This window comes from Stereum hirsutum (genome assembly GCF_000264905.1).
Source record: "Stereum hirsutum FP-91666 SS1 unplaced genomic scaffold STEHIscaffold_12, whole genome shotgun sequence".
Taxonomy (NCBI): domain Eukaryota; kingdom Fungi; phylum Basidiomycota; class Agaricomycetes; order Russulales; family Stereaceae; genus Stereum; species Stereum hirsutum.
In genome coordinates, this window is record NW_006763142.1 from 950,063 (window position 1) to 965,937 (window position 15,875).

General features: G+C 53.3%; 4 protein-coding genes and 1 non-coding gene across 5 annotated transcripts; 2 read left to right on the top strand and 3 right to left on the bottom strand.

Annotated features, from left to right (window-relative positions):
• Positions 1-370: 370 nt before the first annotated feature.
• STEHIDRAFT_61901 (uncharacterized protein) lies at positions 371-1,647 on the bottom strand (the record flags this gene model as incomplete). Its single annotated transcript, XM_007306696.1, has 3 exons — positions 371-1,030; positions 1,088-1,334; positions 1,397-1,647. 3 exons carry the CDS (start codon positions 1,645-1,647, stop codon positions 371-373), a joined length of 1,158 nt encoding a protein of 385 aa, XP_007306758.1.
• A 153-nt stretch (positions 1,648-1,800) lies between these two features.
• STEHIDRAFT_101013 (Pentafunctional AroM protein) lies at positions 1,801-7,393 on the bottom strand. Its single transcript, XM_007306994.1, has 6 exons — positions 7,003-7,393; positions 6,740-6,947; positions 5,714-6,499; positions 4,686-5,661; positions 4,389-4,609; positions 1,801-4,333 (listed from the first exon to the last, which is right to left on the bottom strand). Exons 1-6 carry the CDS (start codon positions 7,380-7,382, stop codon positions 2,045-2,047), a joined length of 4,860 nt encoding a protein of 1,619 aa, XP_007307056.1. The 5' UTR covers positions 7,383-7,393; the 3' UTR covers positions 1,801-2,044.
• A 1,505-nt stretch (positions 7,394-8,898) lies between these two features.
• On the top strand, positions 8,899-10,778 carry STEHIDRAFT_159562 (S-adenosyl-L-methionine-dependent methyltransferase; the record flags this gene model as incomplete). The annotated part of the gene is made up of 9 exons (XM_007306995.1): positions 8,899-9,225; positions 9,283-9,337; positions 9,400-9,523; positions 9,578-9,628; positions 9,702-9,913; positions 9,968-10,116; positions 10,176-10,230; positions 10,288-10,574; positions 10,650-10,778. 9 exons carry the CDS (start codon positions 8,899-8,901, stop codon positions 10,776-10,778), a joined length of 1,389 nt encoding a protein of 462 aa, XP_007307057.1.
• A 119-nt stretch (positions 10,779-10,897) lies between these two features.
• Positions 10,898-11,004, top strand: STEHIDRAFT_t207. The gene has a single exon. It is a non-coding gene; the product is annotated as a tRNA-Lys (tRNA).
• A 603-nt stretch (positions 11,005-11,607) lies between these two features.
• STEHIDRAFT_82893 (RCC1/BLIP-II) lies at positions 11,608-14,404 on the bottom strand. The gene is made up of 5 exons (XM_007306776.1): positions 14,345-14,404; positions 13,850-14,286; positions 13,197-13,400; positions 12,121-13,133; positions 11,608-12,062 (listed from the first exon to the last, which is right to left on the bottom strand). The coding sequence occupies exons 2-5, from the start codon at positions 13,991-13,993 to the stop codon at positions 12,032-12,034; spliced, it is 1,392 nt and encodes a 463-aa protein (XP_007306838.1). The 5' UTR covers positions 13,994-14,286; positions 14,345-14,404; the 3' UTR covers positions 11,608-12,031.
• Between the last annotated feature and the right edge of the window lie 1,471 nt (positions 14,405-15,875).

The window sequence follows — 15,875 nt, forward strand, 5'->3', positions numbered from 1 at the left end:
GAAAAGATCGTTTCGGAGACGGTGAGCCACTTTCGTCATAATCGTCATCGGTAGATAATCCATGGTGCGACGCATCTGTGGTAAAGATACACAGACCGTCTGCCTGAATAGAAGATGAGTAATGTACGATGAACGAGCCTTGGAAAATTCATCCGGACTAACATGGGCGATTGCAATCCTGCCGTGGTTGAAGGCGACGTATATAAACTCAGTATGCTGGTGTGTGAACACGACCGCTATGTCAGAGACCGAGACTTCGCCACGACAGATGCGCTCCCAGTCTTGCAGGAAGGTAACATCGGCTTCTCGTAGTATCACCATGTCTCTCCCGTCCTCGGATACGTGGACTGGTTGACCGTTGGTCAGATATCTACACAGCGATATCACATCGAAGATTGCGAAACCTACCTGCAACGAATTCGTTTCCGACTTCATTGTCCCTTCCATGCTTTAAGACTTGCGGAACCAGAACGGCATCGGAAGACAGGCGGGAGGGGAACTTCTTTGGTTCGACCGTAATATGATGATAACTGTCCTGGGCCGACTTGCGAAGAGTCAAGAGTTGCGACCCATCCGCTCGCGAGAACACCCGCACCCAGTCCTCCGTAGCGATAAAGACATGTCGCTCACTTAGCTCCAGGTACGTGACCATATTCCACGCTGGAGACGAGTCCAGGACGGCGTTCTCCAAGACTCGGATTTGTTCCCCCGTACGGACGTCGTGAAGATACATGTGATGCTCTCCCGATGTGAGCAAAGTAGGATACACGAAGCGGAATGCCAAGGTCTTCTCCGGATATGAGATGAGTGCCCACGGCCGGAAGTGTCCTCGATTGTCGCCGGTGGTAAAGTTCCGAGCGTAAGCTTGTTTATAATACTTGGTCTGTTTGTCGTCTGGAGGTGCGCGCGAAGCGGTCTCGCCTTCTGGGGCGTCGCAGACGAGGCGCCAGATCTCCTTCGCATGACCTAAGCGGTCGAATACCAGGAAGCCATTGTCGTACTCGCAGTGCGCATGAGCACGCACGTATTCCTAAGAAGGATCGAAAGATCAACGAACGTCCGACGAGGTCACAAATAGTCGACCAACCGCAGATAAGCTCCATATTGTATAGGTCGGAAACAGATTGGAGACCCTGAGGCCACCTGATAGCCAAAATAATGATTCTCTGTACAAGATATGCAGGAGCCGTAACGTACCTTTCATGTGAGTGGTGATCAAGAACTGATGCCGCTCATCGACTTTGATGCGATGAATATCATCTCTCCCGGTCGACAAGTTACGCAGAACAGATCGTCCACGCCCCATCCAATTCTTCTCTAGCTGGAACCGACGTCTGCCTGTATACAGAAGCGTGCTAGGTAAGCAGCGATTGCGTTCAAGAGCAAGAAGCAGCACCGACAGAGCTCTTTCCAAGACTGTACTCCATTCCACAGTTTCCCATGAATTTCTTCGAGAACATTATCGAAAGCTGCATCATTGTGGGTGATGAAGTTGTGGAAGTATGCGGCGTTTCGGTAGATGGAAGACTCGTTTGAGGTGATGAAAGCCTGCCACGCCGGAGACACTCGACAGAGGACAGCCACCGTTTGAAGAGGGGTATACGAGAGTGTCGCTATAACAAGCTCCGACGGAAGCACGTCTAGCATTCTATCCAAAATCAGTGTATTTTATCCAGAGAAAGCTAGTGGACGAGCAGTAATCGGTGGAAGTTCTAACCAAGTCGTGAGTGCCACGTCTGAGAGTCGTCGCCACACTTTCGCCGCTGATGACATCATCATTGAAAAAGAACCATCTATTGTATTGTTTATTCACCCACAGCCCACATCAGGGAAAGTGGCCGGCTCTCTGGGCTCTCTGGGCTCTACCCTCCTTATTGCTGCGGAGGCTCGGAGGCTCAGAGAGCCTCCAGAGAGCCCGGAGAGCCCTAGAGAGCCGGTCATCTTTCCTGATGCAATGTACAACACATAAATAACGATTCACACGAGCAAGTATTTTCCACATGCCACCCGCAACACGAAGATTCCCAATCACCGACCCGACACCTTACGCACTCGTATACTTCTCCCAAACCTTCTGCGCAACCGCATCCCTCGGACACACTCTCCCCGTCCATGCTTGGAACTGCTCATACCCCTGCTCTAAAAGCACCTCAACTCCCATCACCGCCTTCCACGCCTGCTCTTTCTTCGCCAACGCCAACAACGGCGTCTCAGCCGGCTTATACGCCATATCCACGACGACACCACCTTCAGGACGGAAGAGCGACGGAGAGAGAACGAGGGCGTTAGTCGCCGCAGACTCGATGGTGGTAGCAGAAGCGGGGACGGTGGACACAATGACGCTTGGCGCAGGACCAGGCCACGAGCCCAGGCTGTCGATGACCTCGACGTTGGCACCTGGAATGGCGTGGAGAAGAACCTCCGCGCTCGACCTCGTGCGATTGAAGATGTAAATCTTCTTGGCGCCCAAGGCATGAAGAGCGTATATCGCGGCCCTGGAGGTTCCACCGGCGCCGATGACTAGTCCAACTTCGACCTTGTGGACGATGGCGGGGAGACGGGAGCGGATGGACGCGCTGATACCTTTCCAGTCAGTGTTGTCGCCATATAGGATGTGGGAGCCATTGGACTTGTAGACCGGAATAATCGTGTTGACGGCACCGATGGCTTCAGCCTCGGGAGAGAGCTGGTCAAGATGGGCCATTATATCGCGTTTGAACGGAATCGTGACGGAGGCGCCGCCAAAGTCGGGCGAAGTGATCGTAACAAGTACCTGGCTGTCGACCTCCGTGGTCTCAAGGATCTCGTAGTTGTGAGGAAACCCCAGAAGCTTGAAGCCAGTATTGTGCAATGTCGGGGAGGGTGAGTGAGCGATAGGAGTACCGAAGATGTAGAACTTCTTCGACGGGAGTTGACCCATCAAATACAGCGCGCTCTGGATCTCTGCGAACGAGAGCTGGCCAGGAGCAGCCTTGCTTGGCAAGAGAGGATGGGTGATGGGACTGAACGTCGTATTCAATATCCTCGAAAGCTGTCCCTCGACGCCCATGTTAATCGCGAGAACGGGCTTAGAATCCAGTGCAGCGGTAACCTTGCTCACGAACGCGTGCAGATCGAGGTTATCTTGCAAAGAGTTGGCCTTCCCGACGATCTTGACGATATCCCCGAACGTGTTCGCGAGGTCATACTTGTCCTTCACCTCCTGCGTGTTCCACTTCATCCTCCCACTCCAGTCGTGCCACGACGCAATGATCTGCGAATGACCTTTGCGTGAGACCAAGTCGCGGATCTTCTTCTCTGGCCAGCTGATCTCCACGTCGATATACTCGACACCAAGACGAAGAGCGAGATCGAAGAGTTCGAAGGCCTCCTTGACCGACGAGTCGGGGAACAAGCCACCCTGGGAGACCGTCCTGGCCGTAAACACGATGGGCAACGACGTTTTCTGTCGAAGCGCAGAGATCTGGTCCGTCACGTAGGCCGCAGGAGGGACGTAAGCACCGACATGATCAAAGTCCTTCGGCGAACGGAGCAAGTCCACTCTCAGCTCGATAGCGTCCGCACCAGCGGTGATCGTCTCGAGCTGAGCAAGAGCCGGAGTGACATCTGGGAAAGTCAAGGACAAGAAGTATGACCTCTTGCCACGGGTGACGTTCTGAGCGACGTTAGGTTTCTGGCCAGTGACGTGGCCGAAGAATCTCGCTACCTCTTCGCGCGTGCCCCAAGGAGGTGTCGAGTACAGCGCCTTGGTGGAATCGTCAGCAGGGATGGCGTCCTGACTTGTAAGTGCGCCCGTGTAGTTGACGAACTCATAGTTGCAACATTCTGCGAACCATGGCTCCCTGCGCGCGAACACGTCCATGATCGGCTCTCCGTACGCAGGCCTGGCCGTCTCCTCTCCGAGATACTTCACCACCTCGTCGATCTGGCGTACGATATGAACGACCGGAGCTCCCGAAGCAGCATACGCCTTGAGGACCTCCCTCGCAGCGGGACTTTCGACGACTCCACCGCCGAGACTGATGATATGCTTGGTAGGGAAGTCGCGGAGGAGCTCCTTCAGGATATCGGTCTCAGTGGTACGGAAGGCAGGCCAACCATTCTGATGGACGTATTCTCGGACGCCGATCTTGAGTTTCTGCTCGAAGTAGGTGTCGGCGTCGATAAAGGGCCAGTCGAGGGTGGTAGAGGCAAGTTCACCGATGTAGCTCTTGCCAGAGCCGCGCATGCCGATGATGACAACGGAATTGGAGGATTCACCGTCGATAGGCCTGCTAGCGGAGGCATGGGCGGTGGAGCTAGAGAGCTCGACGCCTTCGACGTGGAGACCAATCTAGGGTATACGTAGTAAGCACAGAAAGCAGGAAATAATATAGGAGGAAGCATACCTTGTTCTCGAGATCATCCCACCAGTTAGGCCAAGTCTTCTCAACACACCGTTTCTCTTCGATAATGGTGTCCTTGATGGCAGCACCAAGGACGCTGAACGCCATAGCAACACGATGATCATCGTAGCAGTGGACGCTAGCACCCTCCTTCAGCTCCTCGATAGGGCGACCATATATCTCTAGCCCATCGTCTAGCTCCTTCGTCTCGATGCCAAACTTAGCTGTTCATCGCCACCAGTCAGTACAGGCATTCATATAATCTGGAACGGCGGTAAAGAAAGAAACGAAGAGACATACCAAGCTGGTCAATCATCGCCTGTATCCTATTACACTCTTTGACCCTTTGATTCGCAATCCCCACAATCCTCGTCGTGCTCTTCGGACTCCCATCTCCCAGCTCCCTCCCCTCAGATGGCGCTCCCACCGCCACAGCCGCCAACACACTCGCCGTCAAAAACGCATCCGTCATCGGCTCCATATCAATCAACCCAATCGCCTTCAACGACCCTACCTTCGGTCCTCTGACCGTCGTCTCCGTCTCCGTCTGCACCACCTCACACCCCATAGGCTCCAAAACCTCTTTAGCGAACCGGGCGTCGCCTTGGAGAGAAGAAGATCCAATGTTGGAGATCGTGCACGAGGAACCGGTTATGGCGGCGATGGCGAGAGGATAGGTGGCGGAGCTGGCGTCAGATTCGATGCTGTAGACGGACGGGTTGGTGTATGTCCCCTTCGGGATGGTGTATACATCGAGAAGCTTTCCAGCAGCATCGGTCTCGCGCTTGACTTCGATGCCGAACGTCTTCATCATCGCGATGGTCATGTCGATGTAAGGCTGTGAGATGACCTGGCCACCAGTCAACTCGAGGATGACTTGTTCGGCAGCATAAGGAGCGCAGAGCAAGATGGAAGAGACGTATTGCGAAGAGACGGTCGCTGCGAGCTGAATGCGTGAGCCTTTGAGGCCGGCAGGGGCAATGGAGAGGGGCAGACAGCCTTGGGATTCGAGGTACTCGATGGAGGTACCATTAGCCCGAAGAGCGTCTACGAGAGGGCCAATGGGGCGTTGTTTCATCCGAGCGTTACCAGTGATGATGGTGGTGGGCGCGAGACCGGAGGGTTGGACGAGAGCGCAGACGGTAGTGAGGAAGCGAGCGGCTGTGCCAGCGTTCCCGAGGTAGATCTCCTTGCCTTTGGGAGGAACGGAGAGAGAGCCTTCGCCACCATGGACGACGAGGGTCTCTCCACCATCTTCCCATGCGAAGCTGGCACCCTGAAAGCAATGTCAGGATGATTTCGGAAAAAGAGGCAAGAGAACGCCGTACCTTGAGCTCAGCGAGAGCGGCCATCATGACCTGGGTGTCATCCGAGTGCAACAGGTTGCTCAGCCTGCAGGTGCCCTTCCCCAACGCAGCGAGCACCAAAGCACGGTTCGAGATACTCTTCGACCCAGGCGTAGCCATCCTGATAGGATCCTGACTTGGTTTCCCTGGCACAACCTTCGCCGCCTCCGAAAGCGTCTTCGCAATAACGCTATCCTTCACCACACTCGCCTTCTGCTCCCATGTCTTCCCAATCGCACTCAGAATGACGATCTTCTTCTCCGGTCCACTGTTCTTCTTATCGATCTTCATGATATCCAACAGCCTATCCACCGTCAACAACCTCGAGCTCGGTAAACTCGCGATATGCGGGTCCGTGAGCGATACGGGCAGGTTATATGCTTTCAACGCTCTCGTCAACCTCCCCACTCCAACCTGTCCCAACTTCCCCAACTGCCTCGCCACCTCCGCTTCGAGGATCATACCGACGGCAACGCACTCGCCGTGTAGCATGTTGGGCGTGAGGATGGCCTCGATGGCATGTCCGATGGTGTGCCCGAAGTTGACTAGGTTACGAAGACCGGTGAGTTCGCGCTCGTCGTTGGTCACGATGTGGGCTTTGACGGAGATGGAGCCGACGATGATGGAGAGAAGGAGGTCCTGTGCGGCGGAGCGGGTAGATTTGGTGCGTCCGGAGTAGTTTTGGGAGGGGGTTTGAATGGCGGCGAAGATCTCGGCGGAGCGGGATTCGAGGGCGGCGAATTCATTTTCATCCCAAATGGCAGCGGTCTGTTAAATATGCTCCGTTAGTTTCATGCAATTTGAAAAAAAGGAAATTGGAGTAGGTAGTCCGGAGATTTGAAGTACGCTCGCCACAAGTGTGGCCCACGCCACACAAAAATAGGATGGATGGTCGATTACGACAGGGAAAAGGGATACAGCAAAGGAGGAAACGACAGAGAGCAGAGAGACAGGAGCCAAAAACAAAAGGAAGGTCGTGCTGTGAATCGAAAAGAGGGAGATGCTTACTTTTACAACCTCGGCCATGCCATTGGAAAACTCGCGAGCAGGGAGCGTCTCCAGGAAAGCAGCATCAATGAAGATGTATTCCGGCTGCCAGAAGGCGCCAATCAGATTCTTCCCATGGGGCGTGTCGATGGCAGTCTTGCCGCCAACGCTCGAGTCAACCATGGCGAGCAAAGTGGTCGGGATTTGTACGAAACGGCATCCGCGCATACTGCACTGATCACGTTAGAAATCACGCATAGTTCGTAAAGGCTGAAAGTACGCACAAAGTAGCGGCTACGAATCCTACGAGATCTCCGATGACACCTCCCCCAAGGGCGAGGACAACAGTGTCCCTAGTGCATCGGTTGAGGAGCAAAAAGTCCTCGATTTCCGCCTTTCCATCTCTGCTCTTCGAGGTCTCGCCAGGAGGGACGATGTAGGTCAAAAACTTGGCTTTGCTACCGGAGCTCTCGAAGCTCCTCTTAAATTCTTCTTCGAATGCCGTCAGATGAAGACCGGCGATATTGGTGTCGGTGACGAGCGCATAGGCAGAGGCAGGGAGGGTCTCGAGGACGGTGCGGACGATGTAGGGAACGAGGTGGAAGCCAGCATGAATAGATTCCTTGCCAAGGATGGATACTTTCTTGATGTCTGTCTCCGCCATGGTCGAAGGCGGGGAGGGGGCGAAAATTCGATGGGGACGAAACCAGTCATTTTGTTTCGTCTATAAAGTTACAGCACACCCTGACCGTGGGAATCGGACCTCTACAAACCAGCGTCTAGCAGCATCCAGCCTACGAACGTGGCGCGGAAGCGCTCACCGCATCCCACCATGTCCTGCTCGATGGGGTATATTTCTAAACGTCGTCCGTCAGCATGATCCTCTGTTTGCTCAGCAACTTGTGTCTCAAAAAGAGCACTATTCCGTCCGGTCGTCTGCTTTTTCATTCCAGTGTTCTGCCCTCCTCGATCCAAGGCTACATACTCTGCTCACGACAACCCGTCGTGTCCTCCGAGTCTCTGTGCTTTCTGCCGTTCAGTCCGGACCTTTGTAACTCAGTGCACTTCCGGTACTTGCGGTATATCTTTGATCATCCCCATCGAATCTCACAGTCGGACGGTTTGTCTGCATTCGCTATGAAGAGAGCCAATGATTGGTTGTTGAGCGAGGCGCCACCGGTGCTGCCTCCATAATCCTGTTGATGCTGATGCACTGCTTTACATCCATCTATTCGTAAGGCCATCGAAGACAACGGTGTCAGCATAAGTGGCTCTTTATACACCGTCGCATTGCAGGCTACCGTATCCCGAGGTCCATGGCCCAATCCCTGGCTCGGGAAACGAGAATAACCAGTTGAACGTTCGTTTCTATACCGCTGCAGCCGCTATTTGTTAGAGGGACACTGGTTTACTCTCCAGCGGTTGAACCTGTTTACTCACACCCTTTCCGTATAGTCAAACCGCTCCGTGGTCAAACCGTTCATAGGCCGTATGTTCGTCTCAGCGAAAGGCAGTCCCTTGGGCCTTCGGCCTAACTTGCTCAATATTGTCAGGTCTAAACAGGGGTCAGGCCTGGCATAGTGGTATACTCGTGGTCATATCGCAGGCCTATTGTGTCTATTGCCACCAGTGACCAAATTCTCGTTCACTTCCAGTTGGCCTTGAAATTATCAAACAGACCCGAGCGCAGCTCATCCTGAAATTTGCGCCCCTTTGTGGTAGTTGTTAGTCTCGGGCTGCCATCAAGGTTCAGGACGAATGATTGAGTATACGCACAGACCGGTTGATAGGGTTCGAAAGGGAGTCCATCGCACTACCCTGAGGCGAACTGAATCTGCTTCGCACGCGTATACTTCTCGCAGCTCACTTCCATCCAGTTTGCCTATGGAACTCATGAAATGGGCCACAAGCTGACTTCGCGCGATGGCTCTTGTGGTTTTTCTTGTTCACAAACCACCTGTAGATTGGAGACTTGAGGATGGGCCTCGCGTGTTGATGTTAGTAACAAGATACCTGAGCACCGCGAAACCCTCACCTTTGATCTCGGTGAAAAAGGTCAGTCGCGGTATTCCGATTGCCGTGCGATACCAGTTCTAACGTACTCTAAACAATCGTTCGGCCTCAGTCAAATAGCCCGTATTCGCTCTGACCTGCAGACCTGCACAACTCCCATCACCAGGATGACTCCTAGGACCTCACCCCTTCTCTCGCTCGCCGAAATCATCTCCTCTGGCGTCCGTACCCTAGAAGCTGCGTACGCTAAGGAGGGTGTTCCCTACCCATTGCTCGATGATCCCTTCAAGCCAGGCCCACTCGGCTTGGACGCCGACCCAGCCCTTCAACAGACCAGTCGTCTCATCGTCGCCGCCGCTTACCAGATCATCGCGAGTGTCCGTCATCCGATGGAGACTGTTATGGACTTTGCGCCCGCGCAGTACATGTCGTCTACCCTCGGGACGGTCGTAGAAGCTCACGTTCCGGACGTGTTGAAGGACGTTGGAAGTCAGGTACGTACTTTTTCTCCTGTTGATTTTTTTATGCTCATGTTACGGACGATTACTTAGGGTCTTCATGCTCGTGAGATCGCCGCCTACTCTGGGGCGGAGCCAAGCATGATGGGTCAGTATGCTCTCCGGAAATTCGCAGAATGTGGTCTCATGTTGAGTGTGTCTTCGCTACAGCACGGGTTCTTCGCTACCTCGCCACCCGACACGTCTTCCAAGAAGTGACACCCAACGTTTTCGCAAACAACCGAGTCTCTTCTATACTCGTCAAATCCCGTAGCATCAAGGAAATACAGGCCAAGTAAGCTCTCCACCGTAAAGAAGCTTTATAGACTTACTCACCGATGTCTTGAAGTCCAGCGACACAATACGAAGGATCTACCGGCGCGGCAATCGTGGGCCATTTGTACGCCCTCGTAATCATACTGGACTATCGAGAACCCGACTGACATTGCTGTTCTATACTTCCGATCCCAAAGCACTAACGAGGGTCTCAAGAGCTCGACCGCCATGTCCGAGTACGTGCGCGAAGGCTACAAGACAGCCGGGGCGCCTTTCAACATCGCTTACAGCACCGACAAGATCATATGGGACTATTTCGACGGTCCTGGAAACCAATTCGTTCATGATCGATGGACGGCGGCGATGAAGAGCGGAGGAGATCGCTTTCCTCCCGAAATATTCGCATCAGGTGCGTCGTTTCTAGGTTAAGGTGCATAAGCATTTCTTGATGCATAGGCGACAGTGTTCGACTGGGGTAAACTCCCTGACGACAGCGTGGTAGTGGATGTGGGAGGGAATGTGGGCACTGTGACTAGAACGATCATGAAGGCACACCCTCGACTCCGCTACGTCGTCCAGGACCTCGACAAGACTATTGTGGATGCCAAAGGGGTCAGTGTCCAACGTGTAAATGCCCTGTTCCTTGCATTGACTTTGCTCGTGCTTCTTAGTACTGGCAAGAGGAGGACCCTGAAGCACTCGCAAGCGGCCGTGTAATGCTCCAAGGTTTGTGTTTACACTATTCGCCTCTTCGATACTTGCTTCATCCAATTTTCTATATAGCGCACGACTTCTTCCAACCTCAACCAGTGAAAGACGCAGCCGTATTTTTCATGCGTGTCGTCCTCCACGACTGGCCCACCACGAGCTGTCGCGCCATCATGCAGAACCTTCGTTCCGCCGCCTCTCCCTCCACCAAACTCATACTCTACGAATCGACCATGCCTTATGCCTGTGAGGCCCCCAGTGGCTTTACGGATGACAAACAAGCTCCACCTCGTCCTCCGTATCCTCTTCTTCCCAACCTTGGCTCAGCGATGGGGAACTTTCTTACCATGGTGGACATGCAGGTTCGTTTCCTCTCATGCCTCCTCCGACGTGGTCGACGTCGACGGGGTACTTATTATGTTCCTTTGTCTCTGTAGATGTTGGCGCTCATGAATGGTCAAGAGCGAACTATCGAAGATTTTCGCGCGCTGGGTGATGCTACCGGTTGGAAGCTGGATGCCATCACCCCCGGGATGCTTTCGACCTATGTGTTCTCCACGGCTTGAAAGAGGGGATCATTGAAGTTGTTGTTCCTCTCATCTCCTCGCTATTCATGTCTCCTCCCTCTGCTCTTGCTCACCTAGCTACGTCCAACGCTTGACACGAATTATTATTCTCTTATCAAGCCCGCCTAGCTCAATCGGTAGAGCGTCAGACTCTTACGTTCTCCCTGGCGGGTTGATTGTCAGTTGCACAATCTGAAGGCTGTGGGTTCGACCCCCACGGTGGGCTAGTCCCAATGGTGTATCGTCTTTTTTCCCCTGATCCTAGCTGGAGGAAAGCAAGAAAATTTTATTCAGGAGGACTGGCTGAAATTACACCCGAAATGACACCGGTTCATTTTTTTATCCGTCCTCCGCTGGAAGGATTACCATATGGTAAGGCCAGCCAACCCAACTGATGGTTTGTCTGACGATCCACAAAATGCGGAGGATGGGGGGACGAGAGCAACGGTATGGTCCACGTCAAAGGCCCTGGCGGTTAGAACTTCACCGGGAGATGCCGAAATCATTCTACGCCACAATTGTTTCATCGCATTGGTGGCGCTGGTTGGCATGCATATGCATGCCAGCCGATTGAACCGCCTGGTTTGAGATCGAATGCTGCTTGGACCGTCCAGGAAAGGGTATTCAACTAAGGACAGCCCGCGAGTAAATGCCATCGTGAGCGAGGCCGCTGAAGTCAATACTGTGGCGCCCTCAAGGCATTGAACTCTGCTGTTTCGTCTCAATGGTGTGGATTTCGCTCCCAACATGCGAGGACCCAATAGAACATCAGGGTACTCAAAGCTTCAGCCAAGCCAAGATTGATGCGACTGGCGCAATTTCGCCATTGATGACATTAACGATATATCGAGACGGACACTCACAAAACAAAACAAGGACGACGAACGAACAGACAGCCATTTGGTGCGAGAGAATAAACAAGCGTGACACGATGGAAAGCAAGATATGCACGGCGACTGGAAAATGGTGATGACGACGGAAGTGAGATGAAAGGAATAAAGCGAGAATTGAGCCCGTATCACGGTTCATGTACAATGAGAAGGTATCTCTATGGGACAAGGGGGCGCGTCAGATGAGGTGATGACATTGGTGGCCTGGACGGTGTGAACGAGTTCTGGGTGGGATGGGGAGTGTGGAGCAAATAAGGATGATGGACGGAAGTGGAAGATGTAGGAACAGAAAGAAGAGCACGATGCGATGCGATAAGTCAGTATGCGACAGAATATGAGACGGCGCAGGCGGGCGTGGTGCGTTTACTCCAAAGGTTCTTCTCTCGGAACACCACTGCACAACAATGATCATCAGCAAAGCTCGTTGGATGAAAATGAAGGAAACCACATACAGGAGCATGACGTGTTGACCGCCCGCACTAGCCCCGACAACTTTCCAGGTCTTCAACGCCGTATTGTGCACCCTCGTCGGCAGATGTGCCTCTTCCGTCTTTGGACCCAATCCCAACTGATTCGACACTCCCTCACCCCACGAGTACAAAATACCACTCTCGTCCCATGCCAAATTGTACCTCGAGCCGCTGGAGATACCGACGATCTTCGTGCTCGAGAAGCCCTCCTTATACGAGGGCAATTCTGGCGTAGGCTCGTCCTCGGTAGGCGGAGGCGGGAAGGCGATCCTAACAGGCTCGGGGACTCGGGCGTCGGGAACGATACGTTCCTTCTTGTCGTCCTCTGCAAGCTCTTCCTCAGTCAGCTCCTGACCAGCCTCCTTGGCTTTCTGAATCTTCTCTTCCTTGGCCTTCTCCCTCTCCTTCAACTCCTCCTGGAAAGCCTCGTCGATAATGACCATGGCAGGATGATCAGGCGCCAGCCCCAACCGCCCAGCGTCTGCCCTTCCGCAACCCCAAACTTCTCCGTTGTCCAAAAGGAAAATGGTGTGGTGCTCGCCCCTCCCAATCTGGATGACCCTCGCACCATCGTGCTTCGCCGGGTTCAGTGCCTCTACTTCCGTCGGGGCCGTGACATGGCTCTGGTTTCCGCCCTTCGCATTGCTGACTCCGCACTGCCTCATCTGGTTAAGCCCCCAAGCATAGACGACACCCTTCTTGTCTACGGCAAACGAATGATGGTGTCCTGCGGCGACGAGGACTATGTCCTTGAGCGGAAGGGGTTCAGGCCGGAGGCCATTCGCCTTGCGGCGCTCCATGATCTTGCGTCCGAGCTGGAAGTTGACGCCATTGCCCCAGGTGTAGACAGTCCCGAAGGTAGTGAGAGCGAGCACATGGTCTTCTCCGCAGGCAACGCTGCAGATTTGAGACTTGGAGAAGGCAGGGAGGGCGGTAGGTTCGAGAACTTTCATAGCGTGCTCACGGATGCCGTCAAAACCGAGAATGCCGTCGGACTATAGGATAAATCGAGGCCATCAGCAGGGCCCATCGCGAAGCAAGAACGTGAGGATACTTACGCTGAATGAGCCCCATGCGCGAAGCTCGCCCTTGTCGCTAAGTGCGATACTGCAGCTGTCGGACGCGGCGATGAAAGTGGTACGGAAGCCATCGAGGCCTTCCACGAGATCGAATTCGGCTTCGAGCTCGGCGTTGTCTTTTCCAGGAATGCCTTGCGTCTTACGGCCGAGGGCCATGGAGTCGTTGACACCACAAGATCGGATCTGTTGATGCAAAATGAACGTCAGACAAATGGTACGGCCACAGAACAAGTCAAGAGGTGGGTGGCCGCCGGCCTCATCTAGCTCCTAAGCGCTAAGGCCAGCTATAACTCGCTTAAGAGCATGAGGGTGATGTGGCACCGTTGACAGGATGTTGAATAACATTTGTATAAGGTCTGGCCTTGAGAGAACATCACTTTATCGCAGTGAAAGTGTTGGTCGGGTGGCGATGCGCCGAACGGATAGGAAGAGCCTGCCAAACGTGGACGAGACACGCCTACATGGATATTCGCAAGTCTCTCACATGCGACATAATGATCCACAACGATGGCAAAACACGAGTGGTGAGACATCAAGGACAATAACGGCGTGACCCCCGACAACCGTGAACAAGGTCGATGTGGCGCGATGTGGCCCAAACGCGAACAATGTGCAGAGGAAATGGAACGCACCTTGCCGTTCGAATCTAAGACGAGCGAATGCATACCGCCAGCAGCCACCTTCTCGATGCCATTGGGGCCCATCGATCCGTTCTCCACGAGGTTGTGGATGGTAGCGTGCAGCCTCGGCCTGCTGATGGTCCCCAGAGTGTCCATGCCCAGCCCGAACTGACCCGTGTCACCCGTGCCAACAACGAGGAGACTACGGGGCTTCTCAGACTCATCCTGGGGTACAGGAAGGGGGAGGGCGTTCACGGGTTCTGGTAGAGTGCGAGAACGCTTGAGAGACGAAGTGCGCGTCGTCGAGGCGGTGGGCCCTTGCTTGCGCTTTCGGCTACCGGTAGTAGCAGTGGTGACGACTGTCGCGGTGGATGCAAAAGATTTGTCGTCAGACTTCTTGGAGAGTGATGCCTTTGAGGCAGACTTTGTCACAGCTTTCCGTGTCGAAGCTTGAGCAAGGTCTACTATCAGTATGTGTGAGTGTCCCAGTCCAAACATGCAACGTACTGCGTGGTGCTGGCGCTATATTTTCTTCAGAGCTGGTGTTTGTAGGTACTGTGACTGTTGAAGAGGTGTTGGTTGTGGCTTTACGCCTTGAGCTAGTTCTGGGAGGCATAGCTAGTGAGATGGGATGGTGGTGGTTGAGAGGAAAGCTGGGGGGTCACTGCGTCGCTCGAATAAACACTTCCGTTCCGGGTCATTACTGTCCCATGACCCATCACGTGACCCATCAAACGAACCCAAGGCGCGTTATTTTGGCAGTGTTTGTTCCTTCTCCACGGGCCGTCCCAATCTCCCGGCTTGCCCGTTTCAAGTTGTATTGTCGTTTATGATCTTTTTGTTTCTACATCGAATGTCTTTTCATCTACGCAGAAGAGGACTCGTCACACAATCTGATATTTCAGGCCTATCTCTTTCCCGCCACCAACAAGAGATCCTCCCTAGTAACTTACCTACACTTTGTTCATGGCACTGTGACTCAACGGAACTTCAACAAACATGCCATCAAGAATCGTCAGGGAATCATAGTAGTAGGGTAAGATATCGATCGGCATACATGGGACCGTATGACAACAAGTAATTATTACTGCAGTGCCAGGCTCAGCGACAGACTATAATCTCATACGAACAGACGGAGAAGGGTCTGAGATCGTGTGCAAAGCATTCATACACTGTTGAAGGGAGCCAGTAGCAGAAGCCCTCGAGTGGTCAATATCCCGATAAAAGCTTCAATCCTAGTCCACTCGAAACTAGTTAGTCGTCCGGAGAGTAAGTTGGAGCGATATCTAGACGCTTACCTGCCTGCCGAAGTACGATAACAGAGGACGAATATCTTCAAGTACGACCTCTGCATACCGATATCCCTCTTTCCAGTTCGAGACGTCGTTGGGCGGAAGAGCTATTCCATCTGCATCCTCGTCCACGGGAAGATCAACCGACTCGCCAGAGTTATATTCCGAGCCTTGACCTGAGTCGTCCTCGAAAGAAGAGTATCTCTCGCTCGCATCGTCGTCATCGGAAGGTTCGTAGTCTGGATCCTCATCCGTGTCGACATCGTAGTAGAGACTCGGATCCTGCCATGAAATACAACAGTTCGTTTGTACCACATCAACAGAGTCGGGGAGTGTCACAAGGCGTATCTCATCGTGTTGCATCTGATCGTCCGGGGGAAGTAGGAGTGGGAGATCAAGGAACAGAGCGAGAGAGTGGTCTAACAACCTAAAACCTCGGAATGAGGGTAAAGCTGTACAGAAAAGTGCAGTATTATCAGAAGTTACCCGAGACGGATCAATCGGCGCATCCCAAAGGTCGATCCACCTGAGTTTCGGATGAGAAGATATCTGGAGATCGCATGATCCGGAGAGAGTGCAAACGAAGTGCTCTAATTCGGGACAGGCCTCTACTAGAGGCTCATAGTTGATTTCGTTCTTTGGGAAATGCATATGTAAGTATCGCAGTCTGGTCCCAAACTGTTGCACCACCTCTAGAAGATAGCCCGCGAGTAAAGTAGGATTCACATGCACTGGGAAGTGGTTGG